Here is a 20,894-nt window from a genome sequence, read left to right as displayed (position 1 = left end):
TAACACCGTACCACAATATTTATTGACTATATTCCCTGTGCTGTACATTGCATCCCCATGACTTCCTTGTTTTATACCTGGAAATTTGGACCTCTTATTCCCCTTCACCTTCCTGCCCTTTTTAATTTTTCAATTACAGTTGACATTCAATATTATTTTATATTAATTTAGATGTACAGCATAGTGTTTAGACATTTATATAATTGAAGAAGTGATCACCTAGCACTATACATAGTTATTACTGTATCGTTAACTATATTTCCTATACTTTACTTTACATCCCCATGACTGTATTGTAACTACCAATTTGTACTTCTTTATCCTTTCACCTTTTTCACCCTGACCCCCAACTCCCCCATCTATCACCCTGATAAATTTAGTACCTATCTGACAACCATACATAGTTATTACAATATTATTGACTACAATCCTTATGCTATACCCTACATCAGCATGACTACTGTGTAAGAACTTATTTGTACTTCTTAATTCCTTCCCCTTTTTCACTCACCCTCCCAACACCCCTTCAGTTTTTTTCTTGCTGTTTTATTCTTTACTCATAAAATTTTTGTTTATACGTTATCGGGTCTACCTGTCTTTTCCTCTGAGTTTTCTCTCAAGTGGCAGGCATAGCAAGGCCTTTTCTCATTCAGTATTATAAAATATTCACCTCCATTTTCTCCTAATGCTTCTGTGATTTTAGTATTTACATATTTTATCTACTGTGTATTGATTTCAGGATGGAGGGAGAGATTTAACATTTTTTTCCAAGTAGTTAGGCAGCTGTACCAACATCATTTATTTAATAATTTACTATTTCTCCACTAATATGAGGTTCTATCAAATTGTATTTCTGTTGGGATTAAATACTCTTAAGTGAGACATTCAAAAGCACTTTGACCTAGAGTAAATAAATCAGAACTTACACAAATGTTCTTTTTGTGTTAATGAGAACATCCTGTTGCTGAACATGGTGGAATCAATGTGAGAAGCTGTCTAGTTATCAAGGGCACTGCTACTGAAGATGATCTTCGAATTTATGAACTCGAGTTAAACAAATACATACATGGGCTTTAAACAGTCAAATAGTACGGTAGGGTTTATAATGAAAAACCCTGGCCACCTTTTCCTCCAGAGGCAAACATCTTTTCACCAGGAGCAAAACCATTTGTTTTGAATTTGTTTTGTTTTGTTTTAAGGCTTACACAGGAAATTTGTCAATTTCTTGGTGTGACAGATAGGGATTTTTTCCCTTCAACTGTTCCCCAAATTTACCCTCCTCCTCCCCGCTTCTACTTTTTGTCAGCTGTGCTTATACATTGTTGAGGTTAATTCATATTCTGCTTTAAAACTATAATTAGGATTTATGTGCTTTGTCAATAGGTGTATTCTAAAATTTGAAAGCAGATAGGTGGCAATACATGTAAGCTTACTGCAGACCCAATTAGTAGGCTAAAAATAGATATTCTAAGGTTCCAATGTTGTGTTATCACTCGAAGGAATAATATACAAAAGGATCTTTCCCATATTTCACCAAGATACTGAAAATCATGCCACATTTTAGTTTGTTTCATATTTGGATTGTGCTGATTTAAAAAAAAATTGTTTTCTTTTCCCTGAAGTTTCTGATTGCCCCTTTTTGAGGGGGGACATATACTTTTCTTGACCATGTCCCTAATATCTTCTATTCTCTCTCTCTTTTTTTTATTTTTTTTTAGCTGAGCCATCCTGCCACCTGTTGGCAGCTCAGTGACAGCTCAGCTTGGGCCAGAAATCAAACCAGTGACCCTGTTGCTCAGAGCTCGCACTCTTGAGCGAGCTTTTAACCAACTGAGCCACTCGGCCGGCCCTTCTATTCTCTTTATTGCTTATGACATGACTTTCTTCTAGAATCACACTGACTTTTTCCTCAGTGACTATGACTTTGGCTATGACTTTTTGGGGACAGTGTTGGTAGTTACCTTGCATTCTGTACTTTTATCATATCCTCAAGAATTCAGCATTTTAATCTGCTCTCACACATCACTTTTTTACCTAGAAGTCTTTTGGAGCTCTGTGTTCTCCTACTTCAATGTGAAAAGCTTATTGCACAGTTGTCAATCTCTAGGACTTGCCATTGAATATTTTTCTGCAAAACCTACAGTTGTCTTCTTCCTAGGTTTATTTCCTTCTCTTGCTTGAACACATTCTCAAGTAATATTCTAAGAAAAGGAAGGTATTCTCAGTCATTATGTATGAAAATTTCTTTTTCTGTCATTAAATATGATTGTTTAGCTGGCATCCAGAGGATGTATTTTCTGTTAGAATTTTTTAGCATTGCTTCAGTATCTTCTGGTATCTAATATTGTTTATGATAAGTCTTAACACCAGTGTAATTTTTATTTTTTTATTTTTTTTTGTACATAACCTATATTTTTTTCCCTCTTGAAAGCTTAATTTCACAATGATATATCTTGGTTTGGGTCTTTCATTCTTATTCTTTGTTTTGTTTTAGAAATATTTTATTGGAGAACAGTGTGTTTTTCCAGGACCCATCAGCTTTGCCAAGTCAAGTAGTTGTTTCAGTCTCGTTGCGGGAGGCGCACCCCACCATCCCATGCGGGAGTCAAAGCGGCAACTGAACTGTAACCAACTGAGCCACCCGGCCACCCCCTTTCATTCTTATTCTATTTTTTTAATCCTTTTTGTTGTTTGGTAGGTCCCATATGTTAAAGATTCATGTCTCCTTTCATTTCTGGGAATTTTTCTTCCTTAATTGCTCTAGTAATCTCCTCATTTTCTCTATTTCTTTCTGAAACCACACTATTGGTTGAATAATAGATCTCCTAGTTTGATTATCCTCATATTTTCTTTTTTTTTTTTTCCTTTTGATTTTGAGACATTTACTTGACTTTTGTCATCTAATCTTTTTTTTGAATTCTGAAATTTCAGCATTATGTATTTTGGTGTTCCTCTGTTAGGCTGCTACAGGCTATTTTCACATATCTGTTGATTCTTGGTTGACCCATTCTTATTTAGAAATAAAGCATCAGGCTCACTGAGTGTTCTCTTTGTAGTTCGAGGCTTGTCAATAGGTGGTTTCACTGGAGGGTTAACAGGCATAGAACTGGACATTATAGATGTCCAAATGCTAGAGGATCGTTAGTTCTATTCATATGCTAAATTCAATGTGTGTAGAGGAGAAGAACATGCAGGGCTTTTTTGGTGAAAGTTTATCAGGATGCTTTTGGCTCCAAGTAACAAAAATCTTGATTCAAGTGGTTCAATAAAATAACATGTTAATCTGTGTATCAAAAGTCCAGAGAGGGGGCTGGCGGAGTGGCTCAGCTGGTTAAGAGCTTGCTTGGGAGCTCCAGCTCTGAGCAGCAGGGCTGCGGTTCGGATCCCACATTGAGGGCCAGTGATGCTCGCCCTCTACAGCTAAGATGATGAACAACAGCTCTCGACCTGGAGCTAGGCTGCTGTGAGTCGCCGGCGACGGCGTAGGCTGCCTTGAGCTACGTGAGTGGCTGGCAGCCAGTGTGAGCGGCTGATAGCCAGTGTGAGCTACCGGGAGCCGCTGTGAGCGGCTGACCAACGACTGGCGACTGATTGCCTCACTCGGGAAGAGCACAATGATCATACCAACATGGGCCAGTGAAGCGACATCCTCTACAACTAGACTGGAGAACAAAAACAGCAAATTGTCTACCTGTCTGTTCCTCTTCCCTGATTCCCAACGCTGTTCCCTTCCCCCCAATTCCCCAATAAAATCTTAAAAAAAAAAAAAAGCCCAGAGAGGTTGTTTCTGGGCACCATGTGGTCAGTGACCCAGCGTTATCATCAAGGAACCCAGTTTTTTCCTTTTTTCTGCTGTGTCATTCGGTTTGCCTAGGCTTTACTCACAAAGGCTTCCTTGATGGTTGCTGGATGGCTGTAGCAGCTCTAGGCATCACATCTGGATCTGGTTATATCTAATAGAAGAGAGTATCTTTTCTTTTACTTCTTTCTTAGTAGCTAGGAAAGTTCCCAGAAGTCTCCATAGCAGCTTTCCTCTCATACTGTTAGTCACCATCAGCTTGTGCCTGTTCCTCCATCAGTCACTGGCAGGGGATGAACTTATCAGTTTGCCAGGACTCATGAGGACCTACCTCTGGAGGTTGTGAATGAAGTCACGTATGGGGGAGGAACAGAACCTCCTGAAGATTGGAGTTCTGTCAGGAAAATAAAGATGAATGTTGGCTGCTGGGTGGGTCACTCAGCCTTTTTTATGGGGTTAAATGCCTGACTGTCCACATTTTTACCCACGGGGTGGCAGGTGACTGGTTTATTTGCAGAATTTCACTTTAATTCCCCCTTTCTCAGTCTTCCTTCATTTCTGTCTAATCATCATACCTGGCCTTTTTTGGGGGGCCTCGTCAGCTTCTCCAGGGTCTGTTGGGCAGGCCTGCTGCCTTTATCTGCCATTCCCTTGTGTATTCTAGGCCTGTGGCCTTCTCTGCTCAAGTTTATCAATCCAAGATACTTTTAATCATTTTCCATCTTCTAGAAATTTTTCAGTATTGTTCGTTTAGTAATTTATTTCCTTCGTTACTTTTTATTCATTACTATCATCTTTAGATTATTATATTTAGAAATTTTTAAATGAGCACAGGAAAAAGGCAGATGATAACATAATAAACACCCACATATAAAATACCAACAATTATTAATTCACAGCCAATTCTGTTTCATCTATACCCCCCATCCATTCCCCTGTATACTCTCTCCTCACCCCTACTGTGTTAATTTGAAGCCCTTTACTTTCATTTTAATGTGGAAGGAGATCATATAGATGTTCAGTTTGCCATCTTGAAACAACTCTAGTAGAATGTTTTGAAAGTTAAAAGTGTTTTGAGAGTTAAAAATGACTCAGGGTAAGAAACATATAGCCTTGAACTTTGAATTGTTCTGTTGCTAAACAACTAAATTTTATGTATTCAAACACTACATTTGAGCCAAATCAAAGGCATAGCTTCTATATTATCATGATATCCAAGAGAGGAAGGTAATCATGTTAAGCATTACAATATAGTATGTTAAACACTAATGATCGAAGTCTTTGAAATCTTCTTAGCCCTCATCTTGTTTAAAATTTGGTATTTTAGCAGACTTTTTTTTGCCTATTGCTGTTAATACTCTTTCCGCCTCCTTTACTTCACACCAAATCAACTCCAGATCAATGAATGAAATTAAAAATCTCCAGTACCTACCTCGGACCAGTGAACCCCGGGAAGTCCTCTTTGAAGACAGGACAAGAGCTCATGCTGATCATGTAGGTCAGGGGTTTGACTGGCAGAGTACGGCTGCTGTTGGAGTTTTGAAAGCTGTACAGTTTGGCGAATGGTAAGTTAATGGATCTCACCTGCAAAGTTGGTTAATGTTGTCTAAGAAAATGTGGACTTGGTTCAAAAGGCTGGGGACCAACATTTTTAAAAATTGTGCTAAAGTACACATAAATTAAAAGTTAAAATCTTACCTATTTTTAAGTGTACAGTTCAGTAGAGTTAAGCATATTCATGTTGTTGTAGAATAGATCTGTAGAACTTTTCATCTTGCAAAACTGAAACTCTCTGCCCATAAACAATAATCCCCTTTTCTTCTCTCCCCCCAGCTCCTGCTAACCGTCATTGTACTTTGTTTCTATGAATTTGACTACTTTAAATATCTAATATCAGCGGAATCATGCAGTAGCTGTCTTTTGTGACTGGCTTATTTCATTTAGCATAATATCCTCAAGGTTCACAACATCCTCATGGTTCCTCTAGTGTACCATGTGTCAATTTCCTTCCTTTTTAAGGCTGAAGAGCATTCCATTATGTGTGTATGCCATGTTGTTTTGTTTATCCATTCATCCGTCAGTGGGCACCTGGGTTGCTTCCAGCTTTTGGCTGTTATGAACGAATATCTCTTCATGTCCCTGTTTTGTCTTCTGGCCCAGAATTGGAATTGCTGGATCATACAATAATTCTAGTTTTCATTTTTGGAGGAACTGCTATACTGTTTTTCCATAGTGGCTGTGCCCTTTTACGCTCAGTTGGGGCCCAGTTTTAACAAAACTTCAGAACATAGAATTTAGCTTGTTTAAAATCTTTTTTTTACTTTCTTTTTCATATTGATGACTTCAGGGCCTTCAATATTACTGTAGTTTGATTTGACCTTTTTAAAGAGTAGAGTTAGATCACAGCTTGACAATAAGTATTTCAAGTTAAAGATCATTCAGCTTATTTTTTCCTCTCTATTTTGAAAACTGGAAGGTGTGGTACTTGTGTGACTGAGATGTGTTCTCTTCACTTGATTCCATCTTGATGGAGACATTACGGGGTGGCATGGAGATGGTGGGGCAAAGTGGTAAGAGGATTGCAAATGCAACTAGTTTAGAATAAAACTATTTGTTTTTAGTCATTGTTGTTTTAGTTTTGTAACAATCTTTTTAAAAACAACTTTATTGGTGTTTTATTTTTTAAAGTTGATTGAAGAAGCAAATGTGTATTTTGTCCTTAAGAGCTGTGCATCTGTTTCTATGCTAGTAGTAACATTTTCAAAAATAGGAAAACTGAAATTTGTCATCATTTTTCATCATGAGATGCTCGTGTCTAAAAATTAACTTTGTTAATCATAGGAGTGACCAACCTCGCATAACCAAAGATGTGATTTGTTTTCATGCTGAGGATTTTACTGATGTTGTACAGAGACTCCAGTTAGACCTTCATGAACCTCCAGTTTCCCAGGTAAGAACTCTTGCTTTTTTATTACCCTTTGAGTGTGATGTTGGACATAAGTGTCTTTACCCATTTTATTTGGCACTTTCTCTTACAGTTGCATACGTGGGATAGTGAATTTAACTTTATTACTATTAAAGGCTGTCAAAATTCATTAAAGCAGAGCTTCCCAAGCAGAATGCTTGAGAGCACTTCAATATTGGGGATGCCAGGTCGGCTTGGGATGGTCAGAGTCCAAGCTGCCTAGTTCTGGCCATGAGCAGTCTCAACTATTAACCCCCTTGCACTGTGTGCCCTCACCTGCAAAAGGGGAGACACTGAAGGAGCAGATCAATGTTGTCCTTGTGTGTGGCAAAGAATATTGCTGTTTAGCTGCACTTTGAAATACTGATTTAAATGATTCCTTAGCCCATCATGACGTTAGCTTGTCCTTTGTTACTAGAGAGGTAGTACAATAGGAAAAATATTTGTCAGGCATGATAGGAAATTTTAGAAAGTTGTATATCATTTAGTATTGCTAAGTTTTAATGAGGCCCTACTGTTGTCCTGTGCTAATTATAATATTTTATTTGACTGAATTATTACATATTTTAAAATCTCATGCAACTATTTTCCTTTCTTCAGTGTGTACAGTGGGTGGATGAAGCTAAACTAAACCAAATGAGGCGGGAAGGCATTCGTTATGCTAGAATTCAGCTATGCGACAATGATATCTACTTCATCCCTAGAAATGTCATTCATCAGTTCAAAACAGTGTCAGCAGTGTGCAGCTTAGCCTGGCATATAAGGCTTAAACAGTACCACCCTGTTGTGGAAGCCACTCCAAGCACGGAAGGCGGTTGTAACATGGACTGTGATTTAACTGGAAAGCGAGAATTAGAAGTTGACCCCCCGTGTGTGAGGATAAAAACTGAACCTGAAGAAACATGCACAGAGATGCAGCTTTTGACAACTGCGTCATCGTCCTTCCCACCTTCATCAGAACTGAATCTACAGCAAGATCAGATGACTCAGCCTGTTCCAGTTTTAAAGGTGGAAAGTAGACTGGACTCTGACCAGCAACACAACCTACAGGAACATTCAAGCACTCCTGTGTGATATGTACATATTCAAACACATTTTTTAACTTTTTTAAATTTTGATGTGAAGTTATAGTTTTATAACTGGCTTAAGTTAAGTTTTATTGGAGAAATCTTGCCTATAATTCTATAAAGAGAAATGACATTCCACAAATGTCAAGCATATCTTTTTTACACAGATTATGCAAAGCTAAGAGTTGTATCTTAATCCCGTTAGTACAGTATGTAATAGTGGGTCTGCTGCTACTTTCTGTTTTAAGGTGTGAGGTAACAATTCAATCTCTTCTTCAAATCAAAATGAGAACTCTCTGGAATAACAGATTCTTATTTGGTAAATTATTCACTTCCCTTAATTTTATCTTGCCTTGTCTCTTGCCATATTTGCTGTTCTTATGATAGAAGATCAGATTCATGGGTCAGTACTGTGTTTTTATGGCACAGATTCAATTTCTACAGTAAAAATGGCATCGGCTGCAGGAAAGAGTTCCTGCATCTTGTATGTGGGCAAGTAAGTTATTTAGTTCCAACCATGAAGAACAGGTCTAAGGAAAATTCATTGGCTCTCTGGTTTCTTAACAAAAGAGAAAGCACAGCACTTTCTGATCTAAACTGTCTTTTTAAAAATATCTTATTTAAAACCCAGTGGATATTTCAGTTAAAAATATCTAAAGATAAATAGTCCTTGGTCATTCATTATCCATGGTTCATTAATCTTCCTAGAATACATGGTAAGTATGGAAGATAATTTGAGTAAAAGCGATAATGTTGACATGATGCTCTGTTGTTCTGCTTCCTGGCATCCTCACATTTTGCGTGGATACTTTTGCTTCCAAAACTGATCATGAGCATCAAAATTAGAGAATGAGATCAATGTTTCTGATGAGGCTGCCATATCTTATGCATGAAACTTAGGAAAAACTCTTCTTGTCACCTGGCATCAACCTCTTCATGATAAAAATCAACTGTTGAGACACTTCAATTCACAGTTTTAACTGGTGACTATACCTGGGTCTTATTTACTATTACTCTGTATTGCTACTTTCTAATCAAGAATATGGCACTAGATTTCATCTTAGAGTTTCAGGTAGCCCAATACTTAGTGCCTGAGTATTTCCATTTTTTTTTCCCAAACAGGCACAGTTCATATAGCTAGTGTAGTCTTAACTTTCTATTATTTTAGATTGTTAACGTGATACACATTTTACTTTCTTAGTTCATAATACAGTAATCCTTTTGTTTATTAAAGGAAGAGTACTCCCCACACCTAAGGCCAGATTCTTATATCTACCTGGTAATAGTGCAATTTGGAGATTTTTTTTTTTCCTGGAGGGTGAGAGTTGGAATATTTACATTAATGTAGGCAAAAAAAGATGCTTTATTGTGTCTGTCACCATGAAAACGTAGCTGCATCTTTTGAAATATCAAATATGAATTTTCTCTAAAATATTCTGAAATAGGTTAAATCTTATATAAATATTACTTTGTGCAATATTGTTGTGTAGTTAATTGCATATTAGCAAAGTGTAGAGGTCACTGTGTAAACCAATAGAAAAGTAACCATCAGCAAATACTGCAGTGATTAGTTAGAATCTGTATTATTCCATATATATATATATATATATATATATATATATGTATATGTATATGTATATGTATGTATTCTCTGTTAAAAAGGATAAAGACAAATAGAGAAACATTTCAATGTAAACCATTTATGAATTGGAAGTGATGGTGGTTTTAGTTATCTTTGTAAATAAGGTAATTAGAATGGTATGAAAAGTAATGTGATTATTGCAGGAGTGTTTTTAAATTTTGGGTATAAATTCTAGGGTAAATTTTAGTTTATTAAGACTAGTTTTTAAGGGACCTGCCTTTGAGGATGTTTTTTGTTATGGGGTGTGTGTAGGGGGTGGTTAATCACAAAGTACGCGGGGCTTGGGTTATTTCTGGTTTTTGTCTTTGTGTCCAGAAGAATTTCTTAGAGCTTTACTAGGCTGTGCAAAGTAAAATTCTTCTCAGGCAACATTTGCTTTTTAAAATAATCATGAACAATGAGGTTGCTAAAGCAAAAACTTTATTTTTCTTGTCTTCCAAGATCCGATTTCCCCATCTCCCACTTGCCATCCAGCAGATGCCATCTGTCATCTAAGCTGGTCATTGCTAATAAATAAGGAGACTGTCTCCTGACAGCCAGCACTGTGTATAAATCACTCAGGAACCAGCGGATCTGCAAAGACCTACAATCAAAAGCAAACCCCCATTTTCCTTTAATAAAACATTCTCCCCTCACCTCCAGTAGAAACACATTAAAAGAGTATAAAAATGTTTAAAATCATGTACTAATAAATTCATTGTATGTTAGGATTGCAATAGGATGGAGAGAGAACTATTTAGCTAGTAATGTATCTGGAAACTCGAAATGTCCTATGTGAGTATTAGATTTTAATAGCATGCTCTAAAGACTGATGAATATAAAAGCCCAAGTTTTGAGTTTCTTACTGCTTTCAAAGCTGTATCCTAGTTAGTGATACAAATGATTGCAACTTTTCTAAATTAAATTATTTGGTTTGGTGAAGTGAGGCATGGAGCAAGCAGGCTGTTCTGATTTGTCAAGTAGTGATGGCAGTGAAGTTATAACAAATTGAAGCTGATCTTCCTTTTTGGTATATTATCTGTTATGCCAATTTTTTGAGATTACTTGCAGAATGTGACTGTAAGTTTCAGTATTTTGTGGAGCACATATTTTTAAATGTGCTTATGGAAAGGACCCAATAAACAACTACTCCTTAGTCATTAGAATGATTTTATGGTATTTATTAATAAGGATAAAGGTCTTCCCCTTGCCCCAGAAGTCATTCTGTAATTATACCAAGGTATGCTAGGAGTAGGATTATAATTCAAAAAGGTATTCCAAATTCATAAAGCAATAATAATAAAACCCTACCTGTGAGTTTCCCCCTCCAAAGTTTTAACTCTTTAAAAATGAATTCCTAGGTTTCATTGTATTTTTAATTTGCTTATTCGGCATTTACCATTGGTTCCACTGGTACTTTATTATTTTTAATGAAAGACTTTTGAAAGGTGCCCTTTCCCCTTAGTTAGAATATCAGTTGACTAATATTACTAGCTCTTGTAGTAGGAAAAAGGAGCTTATTAAATAAAATTCTTTACTAAACCTTAGAATGTCTTGCATCAGTCTTAATAGGCATAAAGTTCACATTTAATGACTGGAGAAACTTTTGCTTATTGCCTTTCCCTTTATAAATATTGTCTGGAATGAAAGCTAATTTAGGAACAAGACTAAAATTCAAGAAAACCCTTAGTGAATATATTCTTGATTATTAATATTAGCCCATTCTGTTTTCATCTGTATTTGCCATTAAAAGTTGATTTGTGTTTAAACCTTTAGGATAATTGAGTTTGTACCTTTTTAATAAATCTGTTTTATCATTGTTAACAGGTTTTTAAGAAAACCTTTCACTAGTACATGTCAAAGGTTCATATTTCTGCTAAAGTTTTTTTGTTTTTTTTAAAACAGGTTGTAGCTGTATTTATTGGTCATGCAGTAAGTAGAGGAAATGTATAAGATGTGTTTTTCTTTAGCATATAAGGGACCCACCCTCATCCTGAGAGTTTGTTGCTTTAAAAGCAAGTAGCTCTCCATAAATATTATGGCCTTCCATTTTCTTCATACGTTTTTTAGGATCCACTTGTGCATGTAAGTTGAGACCACTGTCTCTTGATATAGCACTTTTCAATTCTCTCTAAAGAAATATTTAATGTACTACTTCTATCACATGTAAATTTTCATGTAATAGTGTTTTTTGTGACTAAACTCCATTTTGATTGGCAGCTAAGACTTTTTTTCCTGTGGCTTTAATTTATCTAAGAGGTCTTTGCATATAGATGAAATGTATAATTTGCCTGGTGGACTATTTGCGTTGTGTGGCCTTAGTTTGTTTATTGACATTAACAAGTGTTTTAAAAAGGTTTTTAATGAATAGTCTTAAATCTAAATTTGTGTGAATAATCTTTTAACACAGTGCTTTTTTGTAGCTGTCTAAGTGTGTTAAATTGTTAAGCTATTTCTTTGTAAAATAGGACAATGGAATGCATAGAGGTTTTTTTTTCCTGTAAAGTATTTTTTTAATAAACAAAGTCTGATTTGTCCTTTCCTGATGTGTCATGACAAAATGAATAATAGCACATGGGAATCTAGCTACTTAAAACCTGTTTTTAAAGCATTACTCCCTTCCTAATATGTCCCCTATTATTTTCCAGTATTTTAGAAAATCCTGTGACTTTTCTTTCCTAAAGAAAAGGTAATAGATATTGGGAAAATTCCGTCCAATTGAAATGCAACTAGTTTTGGGGGAAGAAAAAAAGCATGCTTGGCATTTGAGGCGGCTATGTCTCCTGCTGCTTAAATTGGTTTATCTACTTAGGACAATCTTAAATTTTTATTTCGACGATGTTGATTTTTTTTTTTCTTAAGATTTTTATTGGGTTATTGGGGGGATGGGAACAGTGCTGGGGAATTGGGGGAAGGGGAACAGACAAGTTGCTGTTGTTTTGTTCTTCAGTCTAGTTGTGGAGGACGTTGCTTCACTGGCCCAAGTTGCACCATCATTGCGCTCTTCCTGGGCGAGGCAGATAAGTCGCCGGCTTCTGGATGGCTGCTCAGGCTGGCTGCTGGCTACATACAGTAGCCCATGGCAACCCACTGCCACCGGGGGCTGCAGCCTACGGAGTCACCGGTGGCTCACAGCAGCCCAGCTCCAGGTTGAGCTGCTGTTCAGCATCTTAGCTGTAGAGGGCAGTGTCACTGGCCCTCATATGTGGGATCCAAACCGGGGCCCTCTGGCGTCCCAAGCTAGTTCTTAACCATCGCACCACTCGGCTGGCCCAGATGTTGATATTTTTGAAAGTGCGTGCATTCAGTGTTAATGAAAGTGGTGTATAGGTTTTTCAGATGTCATTGATGTATTGTGACAATGCAATGGATTTTTTTCCCTCATCAGTTTTTATTTGAACTCTTTTTAATTGAGGGAACTGTCTGTCCTAAGCACTGATAGCCCTTGGTTCTGAGTAGTAAAGGAAAAGGAAAGAAACTAATGTTTTTGAGTAACTGCGGTGGTGGGCCAGACAGTTATTATGAGGGCATCTCCTTTAATCCTCAAATTTATTAAGAAGGTAACAAGACAGTCTCCATAACAGAGGTGAGAAAACAGGCTTGTTAGGTTGAAAAATTGCCTAAGCTCACATAGTTCGTTAGTGGGAGCAGAAATTTGAGTGCAATTCTGGGTTCAAAGCCTGTGCTTTGTTCAGTGGCAGCCTTGGGAAGCCTGAAAAGTTTTATTTGAAACTTGGGTTCCTGAAAGATGATTTGCTACTTACTATACTCTTTTCTACCAACTTACCGGATTTCTGTTCTTCCATGAACTCCGCCCAGAACCTCGTTTGAATGCTAAGCAATGAAGTAAAATGTTTTTGCTCTTAATGTAATTCACGTCTTAAACATTTAGATGCACAAAAAAGACTTCGTCTTACCCAGTTTGTTTTTTTTTAAGTTGTCCGTTTGTCTTGAAACCCAGCAGAATTAGCTTTAGGAGGGGAAAAGCTGTTGAGAAGCAAAAGCAGAAAGGAAACCACTGCCAGTGTGCAATATAAAAATAAGCCTGGGTGAAAGAATTTTAAATGCATTCTGTGGGAGTTAAGCTTCTTGAACTTGATTTTTCTCATCGATAAGATGGGGGATAACTTCCACCTGAAGCCAATTTAATGGACGATAAGAAATGTCTATAAAACATTTAGAACACACTGCTTAAGACTTTCTGAGGTGGGATCTATTGGTTTAACCATTACCTGTGATTAGCTTTATTTGACCGAAATGCCACATGCTGAGCAAGCAAGGTCACTGCTTCAATTGAGGTGAGATGGCTATGGGGTCATGTTCCACTAATGGCCAAATTATATTTATACACACACACATGGGATGGGTGTCACAAAAATGTATAGACATTTTAAGAAAGGAAAATATTAAAATTACGCTGATGGTAACCACTTTGAGTACCTTGTAATTGCAGCAAACGTGATTGTACTCATATTTTGTTATATGTTGAGTATTACAATTTTAATAGGTTTTCCCTTAAAATGTGTACTTTTTTTTTGGCACCCCCCTCTACACACACACACACACACACAGAAGGAAAGCGGCTTAAAATCTTAACATATCCTTATGTTCCTTTCTCCTTGACCTCTATCAGCCTGCTTGAATTCTTAACCTAGAAACATTACTGCCCGCAGTCACCTTCTTCCATCCTAATTTGGGAACAGTGCCCTGGTAATGCACCAAGCTGTAGCCCTCTGCTTCCTTTACCTTGAGCACCCAGAAAGCCTAAGTCCCTGAGCGGCTAAGGGCCGGGAGAGGATGGAAACAAGGCGCAGCTTGCCAGGTCTTCTGTCCTAGCACAGAGTAAACTGATGAAAATATTCGCTCATTCTGCAGATATTGAGAATATACGTGCCCGGCCTGTCTCTGACCTCGTGGTGCACACAGCTCCATTGGGAAAGAACGATAGTAAATAATGAAGCACAAAGAAATGAACGGAGAACGATTAGAATATCAGGAGCGACCGCCTTCAGATCGATGGATGGGAAAGTCACTTCTGAGGAAGCGACCTGCAGGGTGATCTGGGGCAGCTGCTCTCGGCCGTGGCGGCCTTGTGGCTCCCCAGTCCCTCCATCCGGAAGCCTGGACCCAGGCGCCGGGGGTAGGGCCCGGGCCGGGGGCGGAGCTACCGTCGCAGCAAAATCCGGAAAGCGGAAGCCACGGCCGGCTGCACGGGGTCTGCGGAGCTGTCGTCTCCCGCTCTCCGCCGGCTGAGTCACCGCCGGCCGGCGAGGACGAGTCCCAGCCTCTCCGAAGCCGCTGCCCCCCGGCCCTCGGGCCCTGGCACCTGACCTTTCCAGCCCGGCACAAAGCTTTTTTGCCGTTGCCGTAGCGACAGGTGGCCTGCGAAGACGCTCTGCCCCTTTCCTTTTTATCCCCATTCTTTTCCAGTTCATTCTTTGCTTATTTTACTGTTAGTCCAGTGACCCCCGAAAGTCGAGCTTGAAGGGCGCCGAGTCTGTGGAACAGACTGTTGTCTTCTGGGCGCTGGGCCGGAGGCTGCCTCCGGGGCTGCGGCGGCCTCCGCGGTCTCCATGGTAACGGCCCCGCCGGCGTCACCGCCTCGGGGGGAAGATGCGGCCTGCCGGGCCCGCCGCCTCCACCCCGGCCTTACGGCGGGGCCGGGGCCACTGAAGAGGAAGGTCCCGGCCGCCGGACTGCCGGGCAGCCGGTACCAGGTGAGAGCCGGACGCCGGGGAGCCGCGGCCGGGGGGGCAGGTCAGCTCCCGCGACCTCCCTACCCTCCCCCTTCCCCGCATCCATGAACACACTCGCGTAAAATTATCGCACAGAGGCTTCTCTGGTCGCCACTGCGCCAGGGTTTTTTTTGGTTTGCTTTTGTTATGTTTTGTTTTTCCCTGGCAAACAGCCGGAGAAAGAAATAGCAGCTCATGGAGAGGGTGAGAGAAGCGGTTTTTGAGTTCTGCCCAAACTGGGAGTGTACCTTTCAGCAGCTGGCCTCACCACTGGTTTTCCTTAATTTTCAGTGAAATCCCGTTTTCTGGCTGGAGACACAGATGGCCTCAAATGAGAGAGATGCCATATCGTGGTACCAAAAGAAGGTAATGTCAGTATTTTTTATTTGTAAAAAGCATACTTCGTGTACCAAGCTCCTTCAAAGAATTTCACGTTAATTTCTCCTGAGCTTGGTAGTGCCAGGTATTCTTACATGATAGCTCTTAACATAAATGGAAAAACTGATGGACAAGGTCAGTAGGTCTTTTCAACTCAGTTCCAGGTCCCTGAATAGGATTTTCAAGCTACCAGCCCTCTCCAGGCTGCGTACACAGTGCCCCAGAAATGCTTTGAAAGTTTACTTCTGATCAAACTTTTTTTTGTACATGAAACTTATCTGCAGGCTCAGAATGGTACTGTCAACAATCTTATGTGAGCTGTTCCTTGCCTTTTATTCCTCTCTAGTTTTTCTTAAGAAGTGGAAATATCTTTTAAGGTAGTATTTAATTTGAAATGTTTTGGACGTTGCTTTTTAATCTTACTTTCAAATCCAGCTACTTTAGGATTTTCACTGAAACAGACAGTCCTTGGAACTCTTAATTTATTTGAACTCTGAGAAGCGTTAACATTTTTCAAATATCGTAGTGATATGTAATAGTTTCTGACTTTTGTGAGGCTTGACCTAAATAAAAGGATTTCCTTTACATGATTTAAATAGCCTGCTCCCTCTTTCAGATTGGAGCATATGATCAGCAGATATGGGAAAAGTCAATCGAGCAAACTCAGATTAAGGTAAATTGATTTCTTTGATTCTAGCTTTGTTTTATTGCGTTAATGTGAGGAGTGGGTTGTACTTTTTAAAAAATTGCACTTATCCACGAAGTATGGCATTCTTTGTTCTTTGAGGCTTATAAAGCAGACATCACTGCAAGCAGAAAAAGAAATGACAGTTGACCTTCGGCCTCAGTATAAGGGGACTAGAAAGGAGCGATTAGTCTGTGATGAATTAGAACCAAATGTCCCATGTAAATGGAGCTATGGCTTTGTAACTCTGGCCGGTTTTACTTTGTGGCAATGTAGCCCCAGTATTGCCAGAGCTTCAGAGTTTTCAAGAGAGCCTGGGAATATGCATTTTTATGTGAACTATCTAGATGTTTTAGAGCTCCTCCCCCACTTCTCCCTCCTTTTGTCCTGCAAGCCAGAAAAAGTCCACTTGTGGCCCGAGTCACCATTTCAATTACTGGTTTAGCGTGTGGTCTTAAGTTTTTCAGGTTCTTATGCTATTTCTACATTGCTATTTAGAACTGAGCAGATTCTTGGGGTTATTTCATGAAGCAACCAGAACCAATATGAGATTTAGAATGCCAGTTTATTAATTTATAATAAGGAAGGGGCAGATGAAATAATGTAATGTTCCAAAGTCAGGGTTGTGGGGTCAACATGTGGGGCAAGGTGATACAAATTAGTCATGGAAAGGTTGCTTGGTAGCCAAATATAATTGGATGGTCTTGAGAAATGTGGAAAAGACTAAACACTATCCCTGCCCCTAAAACAGTGTCTTTCCATTGACTTTAATAATTAAATCTATAGGACGGGTCTCACTTCCTTGGAAAGTGCTGATTAAGGTCTGCCAAAATCATGTTTTTGGATTTTTTATTTATTTATTTATTTTATTTAATTTATTTTTTTTAAAGATTTTTATTGGGGAATTGGGGGATGGGAACAACGCTGGGGAATTGGGGAAAGGGGAACAGACAAGTTGCTGTCCTTTTGTTCTTCAGTCTAGTTGTGGAGGACGTTGCTTCCCTGGCCCAAGTTGGCACCATCATTACGCTCTTCCCAGGCGAGGCAGATCAGTTGCCGGCTTCTGGATGGCCGCTCATAGTGGCTGCTGGCCGCTCACAGTGGCTGCTGGCTACACACGGTAGCCCATGGCAACCCACTGCAGCAGGGGCTGCAGCCTACGCCTTCACCGGCAACTCCGGCAGCCCAGCTCCAGGTTGAGCTGTTGTTCAGCATCTTAGCTGTAGAGGGCAGTGTCACTGGCCCTCATATGTGGGATCCGAACCGGGGCCCTCTGGCATCCCAAGCCAGCTGTTAACCGACGCGCCACTCGGCCGGCCCTGGACTTTTTATTTTAAGATTTGCTGCAGACCTTCTATTAACACTTTAAAAAATATGTGTATAAAGGTGTACTACAACTTAATAGTTCTATTTATAGCCAAGTCACATTGATGGGACTGTAATGTGTATATGTCTCATGAAATACAGTTAACCAACACTTTTAGGGTGCTTTTTTTTTTATAGGCCACTCAACTAGAAAGTTCTTTTAATTATATGGTACTTGGCTAACTCTTCACAATTTTGTACAGTCCTTGATTTTTTATATTAATAGGAGATGGGGTTATGATGGGGTTAGGATGAATAAATCCCCCAATTTATTTTGTAACTCTAAAGCCTCTCCTGTTATTTTGTGAGCTTCTGAAAAGTATTGATAGTATAGTATCATGGAAAGAGCACAGAACTGGCAGAGATCCTTTTGTGATCTCTAGGTTGGTGCTCTTGAACATGCACTGTAGTTCCTCTGGGTTTTGGTTTTCTTATTCTTGAAAGGATTTTGCTTCCTACTGTAGAATTTCCTTACCTACTTTCTTCACTTAACCAATTTAAAGCTTTCCTCAACTCTTTATTTCCAAGCCATTTTACATGTACCTTCCTATTAGTACCTCTTATCAAAGTTATTTGTTAACCTGTGCATCTTCATGGGTCTCAAGGGCAGAAATTGTGTTTGTATTTCACTCTTAGAACATCTTGACTTATATAGGAACTCAGTGTCTATTGCTGTATTTAATTGAACCCCATCTGTTATGTATATTTTTATTCATTGCTGTCTCATAACATAATCTACCTAGGAACTCCTTAATGTATACTTTTTAATTTAGTAGCAGTGGAAAGAATAAAATTAAAGACAGTTCTAAAAATTTGCTGAGCTGATGTACCAACATAGTCATCAGAATACAACCATCAAAATAGACATGGATCTCGCCTTCGTGAATTTCATGGTCTAATAGTGGTGGGAGAAAAGTCAAGATATCTTTTTAAATATGTTTAAGTCTTAGACAAAAATTGATCAAAGTATAGGATACAAAGAAGTATTTAAACAACTTAAAAATAGATAACACATATAAATATTTTGAAAACAGAAATAAGAAAAAATAAAAAGAAACAAAAAACAAAAAAATAAACAATGTCAGGTCACAGTGCAATAAAATTAGAAATTACATAATAAAAATATTCAAAATTATAAAAGATATAAAATTTTAAAATCTTGGATCATGAAGACTGATATGAACTCTTCCACAAACATTTATTGAGCAACTATATTTAAGTCATTTTGCTAGGTCCTGAGCATAAGAGAAAAAGTATTTACATCAGAAGAACAATAATTGTTTAAGGTAAGAGCATGTAGCCCAGTCTGGTTGGAATATAAGATATATAGATGAGATGATAGGTCATAAGTAATTTTGGAGCTGACTTGAATGTTTTACTAAGAATTTTAGAGATTATTCTGTAGAAAATTGAAAAAATTTTATGGCTTTGAGTAGAGGGGCCATATCATATCTGTATTTTTTTTTTTTTAAGATTTTATTGGGGAATTGGGGAAGGGCAACAGTGTTGGGGAATTGGGGAAGGGGAACAGCCAAGTTGTCCTTCAGTCTTAGTTGTGGAGGGTGCAGCTATCTCAGCTCCAAGCCGAGTCACCATCAGGCCACCTGTCGGAAGCTTGCGGCTGCTCAGCTCAAGGTGCTGTGTTCAGTCTTAGTTGCGGGAGGAGGGTAGGGAATACTCCACCATCCCATGCGGGAGTTGAACCAACAACCTTGTTAGGAGCACCTGCTCTCACCAGCTGAGCCATCCTGCCACCTTTTGGCAGCTCAGCAGCAGCTCAGCTTGGGCACAGCTCACTGGCCGATGTGGGAATTGAACCGGTGACCCTGTTGCTCAGAGCTCGCACTCTTAACCAACTAAGCCACTTGGCCGGCCCCATATCTGTATTTTTGAAGGACAGAAATAAAAATATAGACATAAAACCTATGGAGTTTTCCCGAAGTAATACTTGATGAAATGTCACTCTACATGTCTATATGAACAAACAATGTCTAGATTGACTAGGAAGAAAACATTACAGTGATTTAAGTTCACATTTGAAGAATCTAATGAAAGAACACAAGTCAAAATAAAGAAGGGAAAGAATTTCCAAAACTAAAACTAAAACAGTCATGTATTTTTCATTTACCAAACATTTGTTGAGTACCTACCTACATATGTCAGGCAGTTGCTAGGTGCTGTGTCTACATAATGAGCAAAAACACTTCAACAATTTTCTCTTCATGGAGCTTACAGTAAAGTGGGAGAAAAAATAATATAAATAATCCTACTAATGAATAAAAATGACTTTGTGGTGAAAATGTTCTAAAACTTGAATGTAATGGTGGTTGTACCACTCTATAAATTTACTAGAAATCTACCTAATTAATAAACTGTACACCTAAAAATGGGTGAATTTTATTGTATGTAAGTTATACCTCAATAGAGCAACTTTCTTAAATCACACCAATAGAAAAAAATAGGAGAAATCATAATATAGTACACAAGAAATTCATACATAGTCCCAAACTGTCTTTTAAAATTTCTTAATTGAGAGAATATATTAAATCTAAGATCTACAGTTTTCAGTGAAGAAGCTCACTTTTAGTCCCCCCTCCACACAAAGAATAAAACAAGAATGGCTTCTATGCTACTATTTAACATAATGAGTAAAACATTCTAATTAATATTATCTTTTACTTAAAAAATATTTTTCTTTGAGTTTTTTCTAATATTAGAATAACAAAAATCAGTGTATGAAAATGAAATGATTTTTACCTAGAAAATTTAAAGGGCTAATTGTAAGCACAGGCAACTTCAGCTGTGTTTGTAGTATTTTATTTCTTAAGCTGGCTGGTAGGTCCATGACAGGTGAGACTATACATCTTCATTAAAGATGACAGTTTACATATGTGCATCAATCTCTGTCTGATCTCTTCTGAAACCCTTCTAAAATTAAGATAAGTAAAAGATATCAGCCAAAAGGATTAAAAGAGTGGGAGACAAGACTACAGTAAATGAGAGCTATTAACACAATTTTAAAAGTTGGAAAGTGCAGAAAGTAAAAATGTTAAGTGTCTGTAGTAGGGCATGGCTATAAGAAACAAGTGAACTCCCTCTGTAAAGCCCCTTTATTTAATTTCTGAAAGACTCAAGAATTAGATGCATCAGGCCTATCTGCAGATATGAGGCAGACCTGAAAATGTGAAAATAGGATTGTTTGAGCATGTGTATTAGGGGCGATAGGCCTGTCCCCAGATCCTCTTTCTTACTCTGCATGGCCACGTGGTTCCCCTTATA

The 20,894-nt window shown here is 38.5% G+C and overlaps 2 protein-coding genes across 4 annotated transcripts in view; both read left to right on the top strand.

The window, feature by feature from the left end:
* The window catches only part of RSBN1 (round spermatid basic protein 1), a 62,338-nt gene extending 50,355 nt beyond the window's left edge, over positions 1-11,983 (top strand). Inside the window, exons 5-7 of the mRNA XM_019659177.1 lie at positions 5,197-5,364; positions 6,641-6,749; positions 7,365-11,983. Coding sequence (XP_019514722.1) covers positions 5,197-5,364; positions 6,641-6,749; positions 7,365-7,838 — 751 coding nt within the window. The 3' untranslated portion in view covers positions 7,839-11,983. The remainder of the gene's footprint in view (positions 1-5,196; positions 5,365-6,640; positions 6,750-7,364) is intronic.
* Positions 11,984-14,631: 2,648 nt separating this feature from the next.
* PHTF1 (putative homeodomain transcription factor 1) overlaps positions 14,632-20,894 on the top strand; it is a 53,973-nt gene continuing 47,710 nt past the window's right edge. Inside the window, exons 1-3 of one of the 3 annotated variants that reach the window (XM_019659198.1) lie at positions 14,632-15,169; positions 15,479-15,553; positions 16,182-16,238. In XM_019659198.1, the coding sequence (XP_019514743.1) occupies positions 15,509-15,553; positions 16,182-16,238 (102 nt within the window). In that variant the 5' untranslated portion in view covers positions 14,632-15,169; positions 15,479-15,508. Of the gene's footprint in view, positions 15,170-15,306; positions 15,392-15,478; positions 15,554-16,181; positions 16,239-20,894 lie in introns of those variants that run through there. The other 2 variants (XM_019659196.1, XM_019659197.1) reach the window with 2 other exon arrangements.

Source organism: Hipposideros armiger, unplaced genomic scaffold, assembly GCF_001890085.2.
Source record: "Hipposideros armiger isolate ML-2016 unplaced genomic scaffold, ASM189008v1 scaffold_297, whole genome shotgun sequence".
In the NCBI taxonomy this organism is placed as follows: Eukaryota; Metazoa; Chordata; class Mammalia; order Chiroptera; family Hipposideridae; genus Hipposideros; species Hipposideros armiger.
The sequence above is the reverse complement of the archived record's forward strand: the minus strand, read 5'-3'. Positions and strand labels throughout refer to the sequence as shown.